Consider the following 15,724-nt stretch of genomic DNA (forward strand, 5'->3'; position numbering starts at 1 on the left):
ACGATTTGCGTAAAAAAAAGTTAAAAAAATGAAAGTGAGGGGGCCAACTTCACGGAGGTCTACCTGTCCACCAATTTTCAGTCAAATCGATTCATCCGTTCTTGAGTTATAAATGGTGTAACTAACACAACTTTCTTTTATATATATAGATATCTTGAAAAAGATGTTTCCAAGTTCTATAACTAGATCTGGCCGATGTTTCTTGATGAACGCAGAGGACCTCGCAATAAACAGATATTATGGACTAATTACTCAAAGCAGGTTATCCAAAAAACTTTATTTCTCTTTAGAAACTAAAAGTATGAATTTTAATAAACCAAAGGCTTACTATTTGTTTAATGCTCTAATGTCGATAAATTCTGCCTGGTTTACATGACTTTTTTCTTTTTTAATAACTACTGAGTATTTATATTTATGTTAACCTTTACTTCCTCTTGTTATTTCATGATCGTTTTTGATAATTTTGACTCTGTAAAATTTTATGACTTGTAACACCAATATATTCAATTACAATAGTCTGTTGTTTACACTCTTTGACAAGAGTCACTTTAATATAGTCTATGCTCACTTAACTCACAGCTCACTTCACTTCATATTCATAATTTATAAATGTTGAGGTTATAATTAGTTGTTTACAATATTATAAAGTTTAAATTATTTAAGTTATTACTTATATGAGTGAAATAACGTGATTTTCGTCAGCGCGATGTTTTAATTTAGTTGTACTTTTGAGTAAATTTTATTTGGATTGAAGGGAAAGGTTCCTCAACATTAAAAGTGGTTAATATTCATGTAAATGTTTTAAGATCCTTAACTTAAGGTATAATGGGTACCAGAAATTTATCTAAGAAAGAGCTAGAGGAGCTTCGTAAGAAAGAAGAAGAGGAAGCGGCTGCTCATGTAAGTTGTCATACTGGATTGGATTGTCTAATTTAATACATAAAGGTGTGAGTTGTTGATAAATAAAACAAAATTGTAGTATCAAGTTTATTTATAGGGGATTGATGCAAACAGACTGCATTTAGTAATCAAGTATATTTTTCATTTGATTAGTTTTACTGGAAACAACAGATTTTGTATTAAATTGCTGGATTAAATTTTATTTCCAGGTATTTAAAGAATTTGTGGAGACATTTCAAGAAGTACCCAGCACCACATCTAAGGTGTGGGTTAAAGCTGGTACTTATGATGCAGGAGCAAGAAGTAAGATTTTCAGCTTAAAATAACACTTGACTAAGTAAAATTCTCAATGGTATTGCAAACTATCACCAAAGAGGGGAAATCACAACTTGTTTATACTGCAGCTTTTTACTTGCCTTTTCTTTTCCACATTATAATTAAACTAGCTTTTACCCGCGACTCCGTCCGCGCGGAATAAAAAATAGAAAACGGGGTAAAAATTATCCTATGTCCGTTTCCTGGTTCTAAGCTACCTGCCCACCAATTTTCAGTCAAATCGATTCAGCCGTTCTTGAGTTATAAATGGTGTAAATAACACGACTTTCTTTTATATATATATATATAGATTATTCTATTGTTATTAACTCAAGCAGTTGTCATAATTATATCATATCATACTTAAGGGTGCAATCAACTGGTTCAAACTGGTAAAACTTACTTTAACATCACACTCCCATACATTGTCAAATATTTGAAATTTCCACAAGTCAGATATGAACAAGAACTTAGGCTTAAGCTTTTTTCTTTCATCCTATTGATTTTAAAAGTTTAAAGGATACAGAGGTATGTCGAAAATCCATACATGGCATTGTTATTTACCATCTTTGGTTATTTTATTATCATCATCAGCTCACTATATGTCCCCACTGAGGGGCTCGGAGCCTACCCCAAGTTAGGGGTGACTAGGCCATAGTCAACCACGCTGGCCAAGTGCGGGTTGGTTGACTTCACACATATCATTGAATTTCTTCTCAGATATGTGCAGGTTGCATCACGATGTTTTCCTTCACCGTAAGAACTTCGGATAAATGTACATATGTAAATCGAAAAACACATTGGTACATGGCGGGATTCGAACCCAGGACCTGCAGATTGCAAGTCAAGTGCTTAACCCCTGAGCCACCGACGCTCCTATTATTATAATTGTGAATTGACTATTTTATTATAATTGTGAGATATAGTGAAGTGATAATGTGAAATAAGAGTAGCTAATGTTATATGGTTATGTAAGTCAATATGTTTTAACAAAATATTTATCAATTTACGAGTTTTAGCATAAATTTTAGTTGGTTTAAAGTTTTGATTGGAATCTAATATAGTAATACAGTTGAATCTGGATAAGTGAGACTAAGGGACCGTGATATCTCACTTATATAGGTTTCTCTCTAACACAAGTTTTTTGCTTATGGAAGTCGTCAGGGACCTGACAATGTCTCTTGCTCTAGAGGTTTCTAACTTATCCAGGGACAACTGTAGTTGATGTTAAACAATTTTAGCAGAATTAAGAAACTAAAAGGATTTTTTAACATAAATTAATTACAACTTAACAATTGCTTTCTATTATCAGAGGAGGACACATCAGAGCGAGGAAAGCTGTACAAGCCAGTGTCTCGACTGGATGACAAGAAACAGAGCACAGAGGCGGAGGTGTTGCGCAGTCTTGCGCAAATCTCACCACGTCCCGAGTCTGGTCTGCGACCTCGCGCCAAACTTAACAAGGATAAAAAGAAGAGCAATCTAGAACTATTCAAAGAGGAATTGAGACAGTCTGTATTAATTTTAACATTAGACCTACATACTGAATAAAATTACGCAATCCAAGGCACTATGAATTTATCATATGGAAGTGAACTTACGACAAAGTACTGAGTCGGTGCCATTGAACATTTAACTCATTATTTTTTTAATTTAATAATTATAGTAGAGTTCCACTGATGTAACTAATAATCAGTACTGCCATTAAAAGCAGTTTTTAGTAGCCCACATTCTTGTTTGTCAATTGTATTTTTAATTTAATAAAAGGTACATTATTTGAAAAGGTTATAAATATTTGTTCAATTTAAATTCACAGGATTCAAGAGGAGAGATCAGAGCGGCATAAGTATAAAAATGTGTTGCGCGAGCGTGGGGTTGTCGCTGGTGAGCCTGCATTGGACACTATACCTGATATCGGCTCTTATGATACTGGGGATCCAAATACCACTAATCTCTATCTTGGCAATCTCAACCCAAAGGTCAGTGAAAATTACGAAAACATTATAATATTTTACGAGATGTTTAGTATTAATTGCAGTAAATTAAGTATCTAATTTTACTGATGGTTCAACAATAAAATACCTGCAATTAAATGACTACAAAAAGACAATCAAACCTGTATAAGCAAGAGTCTTGTCCTGAAGACCGACCAAGAAACTTCTGTAGTCGATAATTTTTTTGTGGTCTCTTGGACTCTCGCTTATCCAGCTTCACTGTATACTAAAGATATTAATTGCATAAGAAATAGACCAGCATAGATGCATAGATATTTGAATCTAGAGTGGACTGTTTATTCTTTGTCCATTCCTCTAGACACTGGCATGAGTTTGATGGTTACAAGTGATATGTGTGAAGTCAACCCGCACTGGGCCAGCGTGGTTGACTATGGTCTAGTCATCCCTAATTTAGGATAGGCACAAAGCCCCTCAGTGGGGTCGTATAGTGAGCTGTTGATGATGAAGTGATATGAGAATGTTGCTGCATTGTGTTCAGATAACGGAGCAGCAGCTGATGGAGATCTTTGGTCGGTACGGGCCTCTGGCCAGCATCAAGATAATGTGGCCGCGTTCTGATGAGGAGAAAGCGCGCGGACGTAACTGCGGATTTGTTGCCTTCATGTCGCGGAAAGACGGAGAGCGAGCTCTGCGCTGTATTAATGGTGATAAGATTTTGTTTTTATATTCTCTATTTTACAATAAGAACTACTTTCAAGATATTTTATTTTGTAAATAAGTTAGGCTTAATTTAAATATATGATGTTTTTTTAATATGATTCCTTAATTATGTGTACACTAGCTATCGCCCGCGACTCTGTTTGCGCGGAATTAAAAAAAAAACTTTATAAGTAGCCTATGCATTCTCCCATGTTATGTTCTATAGCCATGCCAAATTCATCCAGATCTGTTGAACCGTGCTGGAGATACATTCTAACAAACATAAATTTTGAGACTGTTAACATTGATAATACAATTTTATTTGTGACTATTATTTAGATAAAAAGGTTATATTAATTGCAGGTAAGGAGATAATGAACTACGAGATGAAGCTAGGGTGGGGTAAAGCGGTGGTGATCCCTCCGGTGCCCATCTACATCCCGCCCGCCCTGCAGCAGCCCAGCAAACCACCGCCGCCCTCAGGACTGCCCTTCAACGCTCAGCCACCAAAACATCTCGCCTCCAAGGTCATATAACACTTTGATCGCTGCACTAATTATCAACTTAGTCTGCATCTACTGCCTTTTTTCCCTTATTTTAGTCAATAATAATAATAAGCTTTTTTAATTCTTTTCAGATTCCGAGAATACGACCCGGAGATTATTATCCACACGAACCAGAAGACAAGAAGTTATACGACCAGGTTATTATCAACATTTCCTTAGTAAACTAAATCTAACTTGATATTGAATTAAGTTTTTTTTTATTTATTTTTTTCAGATACTGTCACAATCTATTGTCAAAGTTGTGGTGCCTACAGAAAGGTAAATACCAAATCACCAATATAAAAAAAAATATCTTTAATATTGTTGTCGATGTCCGTGTGAACTTTGACTTATCGAGTTGACTGTTTGACTTGACTTAATTACAAGATAAAGCATTTTATAGGAATATTCTGATGCTGATCCACCGCATGGTGGAGTTTGTGATCCGCGAAGGTCCGATGTTCGAGGCGATCATAATGAACCGGGAACTGAACAACCCATTCTTCCGGTTTCTGTTCGAGAACCAGTCGCCGGCGCATGTCTACTATCGCTGGAAGTTGTTCTCCATGCTGCAGGGAGACTCGCCCAAACAGTGGGCGCTGCACGACTTTAGGATGTTTGAAGGTAAACTTTCTACTCAATGGTATGCAAAAAGACTATAATTCTTGAATATAGTGATATAAAGTGACATGTAATAACTAAACAGCTATATTTTTAAGATAAAGTAAAAAAAATTAAGGAAAAATAAATTGGTTTTCGAAAACATTTGTACTTATTAAATATTTAGGTATTATCTATTTATAAAGAAAGTCGTATTAGTTACACTATTTATAACTCAAGATCGGTCGAACTGATTTAGCTGAAAATTGATGGGGAGGTAGCTTAGAACTAGGAGACGGACATAGGAACTTTTTTATCTTGTGTGCATTTTTTTTATTCCGCGCGGACGGAGTCGCGGGTAAAAGCTGGTGAGAAATAAAATATGAATGTTTTTATTTAGAACAGTGTATAAAAAGTGTATTGCGCGTGCGCAGGTGGGTCAGTGTGGCGGCCGCCAGTGATGAACCTGTACACGGCGGGCATGCCCGACGAGCTGGTGGAGGAGGACGAGGCCAAGGAGAACATACGCGGCACACTCTCCAACAGGTCAGCTCACTGACACGCGGAGTGACACTCGTGTGGAGAACTGGAGTCTTATTGATGTTGTGATGTGATGTCAGCCAGCGGGACCGGCTGGAGGAGCTGATCCGTGCGCTGACGCCGTCGCGCAGCAGTGTGGGGGAGGTGATGGCGTGGTGTTTGGAGCACGCGGAGGCTGCGGGCGAGGTGGCGCAGTGCCTGGCGGAGGCGCTCGCCGGCGATAACACCGCACCACCGCGCCGCGCCGCCAGACTCTACCTGCTCTCTGACATCCTGCACAACGCCGGCGCAAAACTCACCAACGCCAGCGCATATCGCAGCGCGTATGTATATCGTAACATACGTACGAGCCACGCCCACAACGGTACAATATGTACGTTTATTTTAACATAAGTATGTATCGCGCTAGGTTTCAGAGCCGTTTGCCTGACATAATGCGTGCGGCTCGGGCGGCCATGTTGCGCATGGGCTCGCGGCTGCAGCAGGAGGGGTTCCGAGCTCGCGTGGCCCGCGTGCTGCAGGCCTGGGCCGACTGGGCTGTCTACCCCACAGACTTCCTGCTGCACATCAACGATATATTCCTCGGACACGATAAGGTACAGTCTTATCACTGACTTGACCGGAACTTTCGGTACGCATTAAGCAATCTAATTCGAAAGTGTCTGAGTACGGGGTTCTTCTGTTAGATCAGTAACTCGTAAAATCTTGTTATCTTAGCGTGTCTTGGTTCTATGCAGGAAGATGGTGGAAGTGCAGGTGTTCAGGGTGTGTCGGAGGGTGGTGCGGGCGAGGGCGAGGCTTCAGGCGGGGAGTCGGGCGCGCGCTCTCCCGCCAGCTCGGGGTCGTGGGAGGGCGCACTGGACGGGGCCGCGCTGCGCCGCCTCGCCGCCGCCCGGAGACCTGATGACGACATCGACGGTGTGCCGGGTACACGACCATTGCTTACATCATATAAATGTGACTATGTTATATGTTTTTCTAACTTGTGTTGTTCTTTGATTGAACAGTTGAGGAAGACATCGACGGTGTGCCGCTGGAGGGCGAGGCGGAGCGCACAGTGGAGGGGGGCGGGGCCGCGGGTGGGGCGGGTGTGGGCGCGGGCGTGGCTGGGTTCGTACCGTCGCGCTGGGAGAGCGTGGAGCCCGCCACCGCCGAGCCGGAGCCCGAGCCCGAGCCCCCTTCGCCTCACGACTCCACGCTCACGCCTACACATGACAGGTGATAAGACCAATCATTTTGTAGGCGATTGTGCTGATAAAACATAAGGGGGCGGAGCTTATACAGGTGTGTGTGTAGGGCGGAGTCCCCTCGGGGCGGAGGTGCGGGCGCGGAGGAGCTGTCGTTGCCGCGGCGGGTGCTGCGCGACATTGAGGTGCGCGTGCTGCGGTACGGGGACGAGCTGGAGTCGGGTGCTCGCGCTCGCAAGCCCGCTCTTACTGCACAGCAGCAGCTGCAGCATTACCGTCGCAAGCTCATTAAAAAGGTAACCGGAACTGAAGTTAGATTTGTCAGAAAACAATTGTCAAATTGTTCTAGTTCTATTTTTAGCTACATGTATGATATAATATTCAACCATGTATTTGTTTGCAGGCGGCTAAAGAAGCGAAGGAGGCGCAGGAGGAGGTGCGCGAGTCTCCGGACGCGCGGCGCCGCTCGCCCGCTGACGACGACACTTACTCGTTAGTTTCTTAATCATTTATATATCATTTTGCATTTATGTTTTTAGTCATTTATAAGAAATTGACATGTATGTATGTATGGATGTATTATTTTGTTTCTAGGATATCGTCTAAGAAATCGAAGAAATCCAGGGAGCCCAGTCTATCTCCTCCGCCAAAGCGAAATCGTCACAGGTGAGATAAGGAATTTTTTTACGTTAAATTGTATAGATGATACCTTTACTGTATTTATTTATTTATTAAGTATTTATGTATTTCAGGTTTTTGTTCATTTTTTTTTATTTCATTTATATTCTATTTTCAGTGATCGAAAATCACGTTCAAGATCCAGATCTAGAGAAAGAGAAAGTGATCGTTTTCGTGAAAGAGATCGAGAGAGGGAAAGAGAGAGGGAACGGGAGAGAGATCGAGACCGGGAGAGAGATAGGCGGCGCCGCTCCCCGGCCACGCCCCCTGCCTTCTATCACAGGAAACACAACAAACATGCAAAATATAAATACTGACAAAGTATTGAATATTATTAAGATTAAAAATAATAGTGTTACGAACAAACAAAGTCAGTATCGAATGAATAGGTTTTGTGTAGTGAAATAAAACAAAATCTTGTATCAAGAGTATATTTCAACAGCTTCTAAGAATTTAATTACATATTGAAAAATGATAAAAAATAATGCGGTGCATGAGAAAAATTAAATATATAAAAGTTAAATTATTTTCAACAAAACGTATTGTAAATCTCCATCATTCATATGTTTAAATATATTTTAAAAGATATATAACATGTGTGTATAAAGTATATAAATTAAAAACTTAAATATTAATTTTTTTTTTCGATTTCATTTCTGCAAAATAAAATAAATTTTACACTTTCATTATAATGTTGCGATAAACGTTTATTTTAAAAATTTATTCATTCAAGACTAAATTTAATTTAAATGACAGCAATATGTAAGTTTTTTTGTATTATGGGTGTTGAGTTTACACTTCAACACATGTTTCACAACATTGTCAATAAAATAAAGCTAACAATTTGTGAAAGTGGAAACTCACGATTAGGTTTAAAAAAAATAAAAGTAATGACCAAATGAATGTTTTGTTTTTTATTTAATAGAACCTAAATTACCTTTTATTTAAAAATTTATTGATAAAATTAAATCATTCAAATTTTTTTAAAATTTTTGCGACTTAATTTGTTAGATAACTTCATTTCAATTAATCTTCATTTTTACTTATAATTACATTTTAGTTAATATTTTGTGATAATTGCACTTTAAAATCATTAAAACTTATAGGAAAATGAACACACAACTTATCTTAAATACAAAAAAAAATGAAAACAATAATACTGAAAGGAAAAACAAACTGCAAAAAATATTCATAGCCATACATTTTGGAAAATCTTGTTTACTACAATTTTCATACACAAAATCAACCTTAAAGTGACGTCACCCGAAATAAAAAAAAGCTGATCAAAATTGTAATGAGATTCTATCCTTACATAGATTCATATTTTTATTTTACTCTCGTATAAAAATATAAAAAAGGACAAAGTCACTTTAAGGTCAATCATAATGTTGCCATAATGCTCCAACACTCATAACTACAATTTCATTAACCTAATCCAAAGCATAAATTATTATGTGTATACAGTCAAAACCGTTTATAGCGACATCGTTTAGAACAACATACCGGTTAAATTGACCAAAATCCACAGGTGGGCACAGTTAATCGAAAAGTTAACTTCGTTAATCGTTAATTCGTTAATTAAAAAATTAACTTCGTTAATCGTTAAAGCGTTAAATTTACGAAAATTTAACGCAAGTTAAAGTTAATCGTTAACAGTTAACCATACCAAAATTGTACATACTAATTTCACACTTATTGTGGCGACACTTGTTTAAAATAGTAATTTGACTATATATTCTATAACACATTAGTATTAGAGACAAGTATGAATGCATTATAGTATATTTCATTACGAGTGCGGAAAGCCTGTCATTGCAAAGAGTTCCGACAAATGTCTACCCGAGCCGAGGCGCAGCCGAAGGTGAGATTTGACAGTTGGAATAAGTTGTAATGACAATTCCGCACGTGTACTAAACAACTATTTTTAATATAGTTGCGAAAAATGAAACAATTTAATAGAATATTAAAAACACAATAAACTCAACTAACTAAAATGTTTGAAAAATGGCGCCAACCGTAAAAGAATACAAACAGAGATTTTTTTTTTTGTTTTCTTCACCCATTCTGGGAAGGCAAAGGGCCAAGTCTTCAGTAGATTATTTTTATCAATATGAAATGAAAATGAAATTTAATGAGATTAAATATAAAATGAAACCTAACCTAATTCATTGAATCAAATCATTAAATCTGATATTGTAACAAATTAGGAGCTTCTTTTTTAAAAATATTTGCATGAATCATAAAAACTTCAATGATTTTTTTTTTTGTAAAAACTTCGCGGTTGTTTTTTCTTTTAATAGACATTATTTTGACAGTTGGGAAAGAGAACGCACGAGTTTGGAAAAGCTAAAGAAAAAGCACGAGTAAAAAGTGTTTTAATACAGTTGCTCAAAGAGTGGCGTATTGCAGGGACGAAGAGCGTTCCGAATGTGGGCTATTACATACTCGTGCTTTTATATACTCGTAATGAAATATACTATTTCGAACCTTATTTTTCTGTTGGTCACGTCTTTCCCGAACGCTCTGATGCATCACACTTGCACGCGAACTTCACATATATCAATTATCAATTCGTTCGTTTACCATTCGAGTCGCCGACAGTTGCCCAACATAGCTGAACTTACGAGCGTGGCGTGGCGCGTAATTTAAACAAAATGACAGCACGTCTCCAAGTTTCTAATTTAACGATTAACGGACTTTTATTAACGGAAGTTGAGTTTAACGGAAGTTAACAAAAGCGTTAACACTTTTTGAAGTTAACTTAAAAGTTAATCCGTTAAGCAAAATATTAACTTCGTTAATTAACGATTAACGGATTAACGAGTTAATGCCCAGCTCTGCCAAAATCAAAGGTCCTGGCTGAATGTTATTACATATCTTTCCTATTAATACCTGTCACCGGTTGTTACAACTATCGGTTTTTACAACTCAATATGAGTAGTCCCTTCGATGTCGTTATAACAGATTTTGACTGTATTTATTACAGAAAATAATTTATTGGTTATTAGGTCCTTACATATGAAATTGGCGTTTTTCGTACTGGCCACTTTAATCACGAATTTCTCCTCTTTGGTAAGGAATTCCAAATTCAAATTTGTACAGCTATAGACTCATGTATTTGTGGTTCGATGACCGTCATTCATTTGTTTTTTTTTCTTCTGTTTTTTTCTGTTTGCGTCACTCATTTTACAAAATGGAAAACTTAAAATATCGCATTATTTACGAGTACGAGTTCCGCCGTGGCACTAGTGCTGCGGAAACGACTCGAAGGGTGAATGATGTGTATGGCGGTCGTGTTGCAAAAGAAAACACAGTTCGTTTTTGGTTCCAACGTTTTCGTTCTGGAAATTTCGATCTGCAGAACAAGCCCCGTGGACGGCCTGAGACTCGAGTTGATAATGAAGAGTTGAAGGCTATTGTGGAAGCGGATCCATCGCAAACCACGTCCGAGTTAGCTGCAGGCTGCGATGTTAGTGATAAAACTGTTTTAATTCACTTGAAGCAAATTGGGAAGATTAAAAAGCTTGAAAGGTGGGTACCTCACGAATTGACTGAAGCAAACCGGCAAACGGGCGTCGACTGTTGCGTTACATTACTAAACCGGCACAATAATGAAGGTATTTTAAACCGAATCATTACCTGTGATGAAAAATGGGTTCTTTACGATAATCGGAAGCGCTCAGCGCAATGGTTGGATCCTGGCCAGCCAGCCAAATCCTGCCCCAAGCGAAAATTAACCCCAAAAAAGTTACTTGTAAGAGTTTGGTGGACTAGTGCCGGTATTGTTCATTACAGTTTTCTCAAATCTGGCCAGACTATTACGGCTGATGTCTATTGTCAGCAATTGCAAGCCATGATGGAAAAGCTAGCGGCTAAACAACCTAGGCTGGTCAATCGCTCCACGCCACTGCTGCTTCACGACAACGCTAGACCACACACTGCGCAACAGACGGCTACTAAATTAGAAGAGCTTCAATTGGAAAGTCTAAGACATCCTCCGTACTCCCCAGACTTTGCTCCAACAGATTACCATTTTTTTCGAAATTTGGATAACTTCTTGCAAGGGAAAAAATTCAACTCCGATGGAGCAGTCCAAATCGCCTTCAAAGATTTTATTGATTCCCGTCCGACTGGTTTTTTTAGTAAAGGGATCAATGAACTACCTATGAGATCGCAAAAGTGCATAGAAAATAATGGTTCATACTTTGATTAATTAAAAATATTATATTAAAAAATATTCGACTTTTTGTTCCTCCCATACAAAACGCCAATTTCATATGTAAGGACCTAATATTTTATTTAAGATATGCGTCACCAGCAGATTGTAATTTTCATCAGTTATAATACGATGTAAACTAACAACTAGAAAAAAAATGTCTAGTGAGATTATAAATTCATTAAATTCACAATCGATCGGTGACATGAACATTTAAAAAAAACATAAGCAAAGTAACAACACTGAAACGTAATTTAAATGATATTTTAATTTTAAGTGTTGGCAACACCATGGCTACAAACACGAGATTACAAAGTTACAACTACCCGTAGCGTTGGAATGTACAAAAATATAATTGATTAATCACAGAGTATTGTTACAAAAGTGATCTTCACAATTTATACTGACTTAATGTGGGTTTTTGAGATCGAAATCTCCATTTAAAATATATTGTTATCACTGTTTTTTCAAAGATAATGACAGGGATAACGATATGTTTCATACAGAGACTTGGTTCTCAGAAACCTACGGTTATTTAGTGAAATAGGAAACATTATGCCATATCTAATTTTTATAGTTGAACGTATTGTCAATAAGAGAAACAGTCAAGTAATTAATGACTAACTTCCTATCTAATCAATTTTTCATTGCATACATTGACAGAAAAAAAATACTTTATTTTAAATATAACTTTTTAAAAATAATTTGTGCATAGATATTGACTTTAAACATTGATTTAAGACCAGTGTTTCCAGTGTAAAAAATTATATTATTTTTTTTGCAGTAGTCATACAATTTTGTATGAGTTATTTTGGGAAAATTTAATAAAACAAGATGGGAAACACTGGTTTGAGTTAAATACATAAAATTAACTAATAATACATATTCACGCTAAAGCACTATTATTTCATAATTTTATATTCGAAATTATTTGCTTGCTAACAATTGGTTCAGTAAGTTATTATTAAAGCTTTTTTAAAAATAGCTTCCCTATTATTGCTATCACACATTTAAGCCTAAATTTAACAATTTCTATAGGATTTCAATGGATTCAAACCATTGCTAAGTCAAATTAGAAACTCACAATGACACAAATGAGTAAAGTTTTCCTACATCATAAATACACGACGCATTCAAGTTTAATAATTGACATATATTTGGATATTGAATGAATTTTGTCTTTACAACTGTTTAGTTTACAAGAATTATTACTACTGTTATTTTCTTTTCCTAATCTTCAAAAGGCAATTGCTCTTTTGCATTCACATTTTAGATTTTTAAATTTCAATATTGGTATATTCCAGTGTCAGTCACAATTTTACTTTCCTTTACATAAATAACGCAAAATTAAAAACGCATCAGCGCTATAGAAATTGGTACGTGTTAGTGCTACGACCACATTTGAGTACGGGTACGTGCCACCCCCACATTTAATTACGTGCACGTGCCACGTCTACATTTGGGTACGAGGTCGTACACGTCAAGGGCACGTTTTGGTACGCATTAAGGACACGTATTGGTACGCGTCAGAGTCACGTACCGGTGCGAGGTGTCCGATGTGCGGAGGTCACCGCCAGGCGCGGCGCGGGCTGGTGGCGAGGTCGCGCTGTCACCTGCTTTGCCGCACTTGCCAGATACGAATGCGACCATCACTGTAAAACATCAATATTGTTGTAGAATATTTCGTAAAATATACATAAAAGAGCAATACGTTGCTTGATTTTTTTTTTTGTTAGTAGAGCCAATAGAAGTGCATTGAACGAAAATATGAAGGAAAACGACATAAGCTCAAGATTTACCTAAAAACATCAAAGGATTTTTTTTTTGTATTCTCAAACACTAAATTGCAATCCTTCCTTACTTTATAGTTTATTATTTTCAAACAATATACAAAGTAATAGACGAAACGGACTTGGATAAGGAAAAAGTTTAACATCAGAATAGTAACAAAGAGAAAAAAAATCGTAGACGTAATACTAGCATAATGAAACTAATGGTGAAGAACTAGTGCTATGAGGATCACTACAGAGAACTACTAGTCATGGACGATTTCATCGACATGTTTATGAAAACACTATGATCTAAAATTAACACGATCTAGATATTTAGTACAACATCGAAAGCACTAAGATTTCATCAGAACCTTGTTTGTTAAATAGTGAAGTTAGACACAGAAAGTAAAAAAGTTTAAGGAAAGAAAACTGGAAGAAATACGATTAAAAATATAATATTCAAACTGAGGTATCCTTCTTTGAATATTAATTCGAGTGCTATAAATTTAACAGATAAATAATAAAAGGTAATAAAAAATATATTTAAACATTAATAACAGTTGTGACATACACAAAAAATAGAAGAAAACTAGCAAGTGACGGTTATTTAGAGATAGGATTTAATCAAAGCATTGCTAATTAGGTTATAATAAAGGGTTAAGTGTTAAAGATAAAAGAGAGTGATGAAAACACGACCTTATGTTGATGTGTATAAGGTTCAATTAGCTAAGCATGAGGTGTGAGTTAACGGCGGGTGGTGGAGCGGCGACGACGCGTGCGCAAGCTGTGTCGCCGGCTTCTTACCATATACAGTACTTACGTGAACTTTACAGGTGTGTGTACATGATAGTTAGTTTTAGTGTTAACTTTAATACTGTGTACCTTACTAGCTGTCGCCCGTGACTCCGTCCACGCGGAATTAAAAAAAACGTAATAAGTAGCCTATGTATTCTTCCAGACTATGTTCTACGTCTGTCCCAAATTTCATCAAGATCCGTCAGCCGTTTTTTTTTTACTTTTGGATTTATAATACTAGTAAGATGGATTTGATTCCTTAAAGATAAGAGAAATTCTTTGAAAAATGTAAAATAGAATAGTAAATAAAATTGTAATAACATTGAACGTCATGAAATTTTGTACCGTTCGTTTAAACCATAAACAAGCGTATTGTTATAGTAAAGCGAAGCGCAAAGGTTAGTCGACATAGTGAATTTGTTTTTTGTTAATGTAAATTCAGTCTGTCTGTTAGTCTGTGTGTTTGTGTGAGCACCTGGTCACTGGTCGTCGACGATCCGCCACGCACGCACTTCGCCGCCGCTGCAACACACTCACACGTTAATTACTTACACGTGAACAATGACACCGTCTTCTTTCAAACAACGTGTACTCGTAGTCACATAATACAATGAGTTTAGTAAAACGACATCAAAGGACGTTTACTTTTTTACATTTTTTAAATGTTTACCTAAACCTGCGAAGATCTGCGACACTACAGAAATATACTGACTAACAAAAATGGATGGAAAAAAAAGACACAAAAATTCAGTTCATGTCACTAATAACCTTTTACAAAGTTATTGAGTTTATTGCACAATAAATTATGTATGAATGTATAAATGTGTATGAATGTTGTGTGTATGTGTGAGGTTTACCTGGCGGCGGTGCAGAGTGCGGTGGCGCGGTACGGCGCGAGGGCGTGCGGGGCGTCGGGCAGCGGCGCGGGGTGCGCTGCGGGGCGCAGTGCGGGGCTCCACAGGCGCAGCGTCTGGTCGCGCCCCACGCTCGCCACACGCCCCGCGCCCGCCCCGCACACGCCCGTCACCCACCCCTTGTGCGCGTTCATCACACTCTGGAATACACACATAGTTTCAAGGTCATACTCTGACATAGTTTCAAGATCAGTAGTTGGGAGATATAATGAGATGTGTACTGACATGTGCGAGAGTGCCGTCTGCGAGACTCCAGCACTTGAGGCCGGAGTCGCGCGAGGCGCTGTACAGATGCTCGCCTGTCAGCAGCAGCGCCTGCACACCGTCGTAGTGCGGGGGCTCCAGCAACCGCCGTGTGCTGATCTCCCAAGAACCTGACATACAATTTATTTCAATTAACTATTTTTTTGGAACGACCCGTATACCTAGAGCATGATATAATAAGCGGTTGTGTACCGGTGTCGTTGGGGGCGAGGTCTAGCAGTCGCACGCAGTGGTCGCGCGAGCCCGTGGCCAGGCGGTCCCCGCGGCCGGCGCGCGCCGCCGCCAGGCACATCACCGCCGCCGCGTGACCAGACCACCACTTGCTCACACACTCCATCCTGTGT

At 38.0% G+C, this 15,724-nt stretch overlaps 2 protein-coding genes across 2 annotated transcripts in view; one reads left to right on the forward strand and one right to left on the reverse strand.

Moving 5' to 3' along the window:
- The first annotated feature begins 658 nt into the window (after nt 1–658).
- Nucleotides 659–7,910, forward strand: LOC106719017 (U2 snRNP-associated SURP motif-containing protein). The gene is made up of 18 exons (XM_045681012.1): nt 659–900; nt 1,110–1,203; nt 2,528–2,726; nt 3,032–3,194; nt 3,709–3,874; nt 4,233–4,396; nt 4,507–4,572; nt 4,650–4,693; nt 4,818–5,038; nt 5,449–5,560; nt 5,635–5,877; nt 5,964–6,162; nt 6,292–6,481; nt 6,562–6,772; nt 6,851–7,037; nt 7,145–7,233; nt 7,336–7,407; nt 7,538–7,910. The coding sequence occupies exons 1-18, from the start codon at nt 826–828 to the stop codon at nt 7,734–7,736; spliced, it is 2,694 nt and encodes an 897-aa protein (XP_045536968.1). The 5' UTR covers nt 659–825; the 3' UTR covers nt 7,737–7,910.
- Nucleotides 7,911–12,902: 4,992 nt separating this feature from the next.
- LOC106719015 (kinesin-like protein KIF21A) overlaps nt 12,903–15,724 on the reverse strand; it is a 46,495-nt gene continuing 43,673 nt past the window's right edge. The window contains exons 26-30 of the mRNA XM_045681817.1: nt 15,573–15,718; nt 15,342–15,490; nt 15,060–15,256; nt 14,678–14,724; nt 12,903–13,287 (exon numbers count right to left, since the gene is read on the reverse strand). Of these exons, the coding sequence (XP_045537773.1) occupies nt 14,682–14,724; nt 15,060–15,256; nt 15,342–15,490; nt 15,573–15,718 (535 nt within the window). The 3' untranslated portion in view covers nt 12,903–13,287; nt 14,678–14,681. The remainder of the gene's footprint in view (nt 13,288–14,677; nt 14,725–15,059; nt 15,257–15,341; nt 15,491–15,572; nt 15,719–15,724) is intronic.

The sequence above is a fragment of the Papilio machaon genome, chromosome 2, assembly GCF_912999745.1.
Source record: "Papilio machaon chromosome 2, ilPapMach1.1, whole genome shotgun sequence".
In the NCBI taxonomy this organism is placed as follows: Eukaryota; Metazoa; Arthropoda; class Insecta; order Lepidoptera; family Papilionidae; genus Papilio; species Papilio machaon.